This window comes from Podarcis vaucheri (genome assembly GCF_965113315.1).
Source record: "Podarcis vaucheri genome assembly, chromosome: 10".
Taxonomy (NCBI): domain Eukaryota; kingdom Metazoa; phylum Chordata; class Lepidosauria; order Squamata; family Lacertidae; genus Podarcis; species Podarcis vaucheri.
In genome coordinates, this window is record NC_138748.1 from 43,786,028 (window position 1) to 43,792,266 (window position 6,239).

The 6,239-nt window shown below is 43.2% G+C and overlaps 1 protein-coding gene across 2 annotated transcripts in view; it reads right to left on the reverse strand.

Annotated features, from left to right (window-relative positions):
• XPNPEP3 (X-prolyl aminopeptidase 3) overlaps positions 1–5,798 on the reverse strand; it is a 25,677-nt gene extending 19,879 nt beyond the window's left edge. Inside the window, exons 1-2 of one of the 2 annotated variants that reach the window (XM_082241302.1) lie at positions 5,571–5,798; positions 2,069–2,185 (exon numbers count right to left, since the gene is read on the reverse strand). In XM_082241302.1, coding sequence (XP_082097428.1) covers positions 2,069–2,185; positions 5,571–5,631 — 178 coding nt within the window. In that variant the 5' untranslated portion in view covers positions 5,632–5,798. Of the gene's footprint in view, positions 1–2,068; positions 2,186–4,722; positions 4,747–5,570 lie in introns of those variants that run through there. The other variant, XM_082241303.1, reaches the window with a different exon arrangement.
• Between the last annotated feature and the right edge of the window lie 441 nt (positions 5,799–6,239).

Consider the following 6,239-nt stretch of genomic DNA (forward strand, 5'->3'; position numbering starts at 1 on the left):
TTGCTGTAGGAAAAACCAGTAGGGAAGGGTTGTTTTCTTCATGTTGTGATTGGAGGCTTCCTGGAAACATTTGGACAGTTGCTGTGGGAAGCATATTGCTGGACTACATGTTCCGTTAGGGCCTCTCTTATATTGGAATGGAAGAATAAGGGTTCAGTTTTATAGTAATCCAGTAATATTTTGTCCCAGTTTGCAGACCACTTGAAACCACAATTAAGCTTTAGTATACTTGCAATGTGCTAAATATGGGACCATAACTGTGGACGCTTCGCTCCTTCCTCACCATGGCCACTGCCATGCTACTTGGAGCTAAGCCATGCTTTGGCTTCACATCATATCTGAACCTGGGTTTATGGTTTGTCTCTTTCCATACACAGCATGAGCCTGGGTTCAGACATAATGCAAAGCCAAAGCCTAGCTTAGATTCTGGCAGTGTAGCAGCAGCAGCAAGAGTGGAGCAGAAGGAATAAACTGGATGTTATTTTAGTCACATGCAAGAATATGTTCACTTTAAACCATACTTAAAATGACACGTGAACCAGCCCATAGTAATGTAATTTTAACTTACTAGTAGAAAGGCAGGGTGTAAAATAATACACAAATAACCACACAGTGCATTCCGATACTAATTTGATTGAACTCAGTGGGACTTAAACATGCATGACAACAGGATACATGTTTGGAGAGAGAGGGGCAAATCATAGAATACAAATGGAAAATAAAGGTGTTTGAGATAAAGGAAAAGGATTGTCACTTTCGGAAGAAAGCATGGTTGAATAACCATGAGTTTCAAGTGTGGGTGAATGATTCCTTTTCTGGTACATTGATTGCTAGCTATACAGTCGTACCTTGGATCTCGAACGCCTTGGCTCCTGAACAAATCGGCTCCCCAACAATTGAAACCTGGAAGTGAGTGTTCCGGTTTTTGAATGATTTTTGGAAGCCAAACGTCCGTTGGGGCTCCCACAGCTTCTGAAGCCGCACTTTGGTTTTTGAACGTTTTGGAAGTTGAATGGACTTCCAGAATGGATTCTGTTCGACTTCCAAGGTATGACTGTACAATTAAATGACAGTCCCAGGCCTAATTTACAAATGTCAATCAAACAGACAGAGGTTTTTTTTTTTTATTTACAAACTTTTTTATTCCACTCTTCTGTCAGAAGCACATCAATAAAATGACCTAAAGGCCTATTGGAAACAAAACTGTCTTCCCTGTCCACTTGAAGACCCATAAATATGGGCCCAGACTGACATGGGAAGGTATTCCAGATTTTCAGTGCTATGATAAGGACCTGACATTCTGCCCACCTGCTGCAACTCTGAAGGTAGGAAAATATGGAACTGGTGTTAAGAAAAGTTCTTAGGGAAGGAGGTAAGTTCTGTCAATCATAAGAACTACAGTAGTACCTTGGGTTAAGAACTTAATTCGTTCCGGAGATCCGTTCTTAACCTGAAACTGTTCTTAACCTGAGGTAGCACTTTAGCTAATGGGGCCTCCTGCTGCCGCCGCGCCACTGGAGCATGATTTCTGTTCTCATCCTGAAGCAAAGTTCTTAACCCGAGGTACTATTTCTGGGTTAGCGGAGTCTGTAACCTGAAGCGACTGTAACCCGAGGTACCACTGTATGTGTAATTTTTTTCCTGCTGCTGATCTCATGGAAATATTTGTTTGCCATACCTGCTTGGTTTACATGTTGCCTTTGCTCACACATGTACACTTTCCATTCTCCCATTTCACTGTTCTATACTTAAAACTTTATCTCAAGTTTTATCTCATATTGGGATGCTCTATTATTTTAAGCAATGATTCTGAACTGATTGAGAAATGCATACACTGGGATGATACCTCTTTGGAATTTTAGGAAATACTTTCTGAATGCGAATTCCACTAAGGATGTACAATTTTCCTCCTCTTCATGCAAAATAAAAAGAATCTAATGACACAGCTTAGAAACTAGTGTCCGTGGATGCTATCCTATGCAAACATGGCAGGGAGTAAGTCCCACTGAATAGAGTGTTTCTTACCGCTGGGTAAATATGCTTAGGACTGTACTGAAATGATCCTTACCTGGTTTCAGAAGATGTGGATGTGTGAAAGGGCTAGGTTGACCTAGGTACCGGTTTGGAATCTTCCTTTGCTCAACAGGCTGGATGGACAAATTCCGAAAGAAACAGAACTTGCAGTCTAAAAGAAAACAGCTGCATTGTGTCAAGCTGAAAGACCTTTCTAGGTGTAATACAGTCAAGTCACACGCTTGCCATTCTTAAGCACTGTTCTTTTCACTTTTCTTCTAAGGCAAATCCACATGCAAGCCTATAAATGTCTACTCAGATGTAAGCCCCACTGAATTCACAAGTACTTACTCCAAAAAGTAGCTATGGATGGGAGATTCAAAAAGATTTAAATCTTCAATTTACTTACAAATGTGACAGAACAGAATTGCACAAATTCTCTTTAACTTTCAGAAAGGACATCACTTTTAAGATTTTTGTTTGTCTGTCCTCAGGTTTTATTTCCATCTCAAAGGCTGCAAATACCTTAGCCATGGTGCTTACCCTCCTTTTACCAGGGTAAGGTTAACTGATACTCTTCTACTAGAGGGGTAGGAAACCTGTGATTATCCAAACATTGGTGCTCTCCAGCTACCATCAGCCCAAGTCTGTATGGTCCATGATCAAGGATGCTGGGAGCTGCAATCCAATGACTTCTGGGGAGGGCACAGGTTCCCCACACCTGTTCTACAATATAACTAAAATATTGTAGTGATGTTTCTATTAACTAACCATCCTTCCAAAACTATACAATGAGATTAAAGTGTGTGTGTGTGTGTGTGTGTGTGTGTGTGTGTGTAAGAATGTGACTGTATTGCAAGTTACATTCTGGTATTCCTTTTATCTCTTCCTGTGCAACACAGTATTTTTAGCAGTACTGTATTTGTTTTGTAAGGACACTGTCCTAACTGTCCTCTGCCCTGGTAGACCTTGTAATGCTTATGTTTCTCTTCCTTGGAACTGAGTAGGGACTACCACATGACACAAAAACATTTTACCGCCTGTCCAATTATTAATGCACTCTTATCAATATAGATTTTATTCATATGCAATTGGAATATACTGAAAATATTGAGAATCAGACTTATTTGAGGGGGGCGGGTATCAAAGTATTTCATTCAAATGCCAAAATACTATATTTGAATAAACTGCTAACATTCACAAGAGTGGGCAACTAGGTGGGTACATAAAAATTGCTAATAGACATCATTACAGACCAAGAATACAATCTAGAGAAAATCAGTAGTAGCTGAGGTTGAAATCCTGTGCATAAAAACCATTGAATTAAGTTGGGTTGGGGGTGCCAAACTCTGCATAGGGCTGCAGCTGTGGAACCCAGTCTCTGCATAGGTTCAGGGTCTCCTATACACACTTCCTTAGGAGCAAGCCCAGTTGCACACAATAGGTGCTTCCAAGTAAATATGCATGAGATTGGACTATATACTCACTGAAGAAAATGGAAACTAGAGCAGTGTTTCCCAAACGTTTTTGGGCAACGGCACACCTGTTTACCGGAAAAAAATCTCGCGGCACACCACCATTAAAGCCCCGCCCCATGACGTCAGCGCGCAGCGTCACGCCGGGAGGGACGCACAAAAGTGAACGTTTTTTCCCTTCCCCTTGCCGGGGTGGGAGGAGGCAGCAGAGCGAGGGACTGAGGGACGGCGGCAGCTGAGGCGGTGGCGGCTGTTGTGGTGGCGGCGGCGATAGCGGGCGGAGGAGGAGCCGTCGCCGGGAGTTGCTGCTGCTGCTGTTGCTGCTGCTGCCCGGACATGCCGGCCTCCTCCTCCTCCGCTGTCTCGCGCTCCTCCCTTTTGCGCGCGCTGCCCCGCCGCTCGGCACCACCACCGCGGAGCCGCCCCCGGCTCGACGCGGATCCTCGCCGCCGCCGCCTCTCGCCGCCCGACTCGCCCGCCTCCCTCCCACGGCACACCAGCCGGTGTCTCACGGCACACTAGTGTGCCGCGGAACACCGGTTGGGAAACACTGAACTAGAGTGATGACTGTCTACTAGAAGGAATTACCCAGTTATTACCCCTCATAAATCTGCTCAGGAATGCAACTTTTCAGCTTTATACTTTGCATGTTTACTCAGAAACTCAATAGGACATATTCCAATATAAGTACTGTATGAATAAGCTGCCCACATTTTCATGTAGAAATAAATCCAACCGAATTTAAAGGGTCTACCATCAGGTAAACATGCAGAGGAATACAACCTCCCTCACCGCTTGCATTTTGCAGCAGCACCCTCAGGTGCAAATACTACTGAGCTCCGAAGAACTTTATTCCTAGAAAGGGTGCTCAGGACTACAAACTACCCAATCCAGTCATTGCATTCTCAGAGGTCCCACAGAATTCAATGGAACTTAATTCTCCCATAAGTGTTTGCAGAGGATTGCAGCCTAAGCCTGCTGATGTCAATAAAGTTAAGTGTACCTTGTATTGCATAGAATCCAGCTACCCAGAGAGTTTGGATTCTCTATTTTACACCATAAACTAGCAATTCAAGCATAACAAGTTTTTAAAAATAAATTTAATTTTCCTTTGAGTTTTCTTTAAAACTCAGTGTGATCATAAAGGTTTTCCTATCATATAAATCTTCATTTTGTACACATTTTGGAAGGTGACATACAGTATAATATGAAAAATATAAAAGAACTAGGTTACCTTTAGCATTCAGTTTCTCAGTTAAAAACCTTTAATGTATGTCCTTTTAATCTGTAACGTGTAACAGATTGTTTCAAAGGTTGACAAGGAAGCTTAACCTTATTATTTTTTTTCCAGTTCAACAATTCAAAATTAGTAAGATAAACAAAAGACTTTGAAACAATGGATATTTTTATTTGCTTTTATAGAATTGCACAAATATATCAGAAATGTACAAATAGAAGGGCCAAAATAAAGAACTTTGAACAAATGCAAGTATAAGAGAAACTATACCAGGTAGTTTCACAAACTACACAAAACACATAAAACTAAAATCCAGCTATACTTCAAAACACAAGTCCACTAATCTCTGTGTGGAAGAGTTAAAACACATTTCTCCAGCTAAGAACAATGAGACTTAAATGAGTATATAACTCAGCTAATTCATGGCCAGAAATGAATTAAGGTAACGAATTTCAAATTAAATGTGAATTTCTACTACATAATATTTTGGTCCTATCTTGAGATTTTAATGAACTGCATTGTCTGAAAACCATGCTCTTTTTACGACCTCAGTTCTGAATTCAGAAGTTGATGTAGTTTTAGCGACCCTAAACACCCGAGAACCTTTGTCTTTTGTCTTTATATGAAGTATTCCGATTAACCTAATATGACCTTCTGAAGATTTTGTGTCTCATCATAGAAATGTATTTTAACTGGATTAATAACCCAGTTACATAAACTGGTTTCCGTTGTCCATAGTGGAAACTAAAGTGCACACACAGTGGAACCGAGTGCCTAGCATAAGAAACTTCCACCCTCCCCAGAACGAAGGAAGCTCATCTTTAGAAGGAAAGAAAGTCTCTGACCTGAAAAGCTGCACATGCCCCTTACAGGCTGCATAAGTCTCTGTGCTAGGAACAACACCATGGCTGAACCTGCAAGGACAGCACCCACCACTACAGGGCGATCTCTGAGGGGAAACCGGCGTCCCTCTTCCTCTCTTTCCCAAGTCCCCACTCCCTAGCATGCCAGCCTAAACTAAGCTCAAATAGACTACAGGCACGTTGAGAGGGTCTTCTCTGCTTTGAGTCGAAGCTTGATGGCGTCATTACGCCCATTTCGACCGGAGATTGCATCCCACTTCCTTCCTTCCGGGTGCTCACTAGGGATTTTTTTTATTTAGGCGACTAAGTAAAACGCCTGCTTGTAAAAACAAACACGGGGAGACCCATACTCGCGCGCAGAGAGCCCGTTTAGGTTCAGCTATTGTCCTCTGGCGAGTAAAATAACTCGGTGTTGCTCTCCAAGTGGGAATGGCGGGGGCGGGCGGGGACAACGAAAAGAGGCAAACGCCTTGGGCGACTTCGGGTTTCATTTCTGGAAAATTCCGGTCCGCCCCGCGCGAGCGTCGCTCGAAGGGCCACGGCGGGTGGGTCCGCGAGGGCACAGTGGGAGGAGCCTCTCGGGGAAGGCGGCCAGCGGCAGCCTCGAGCGAGCGAGGGAAAGCTGACAGGGGGGCGGGGCAGGAGGGGCGG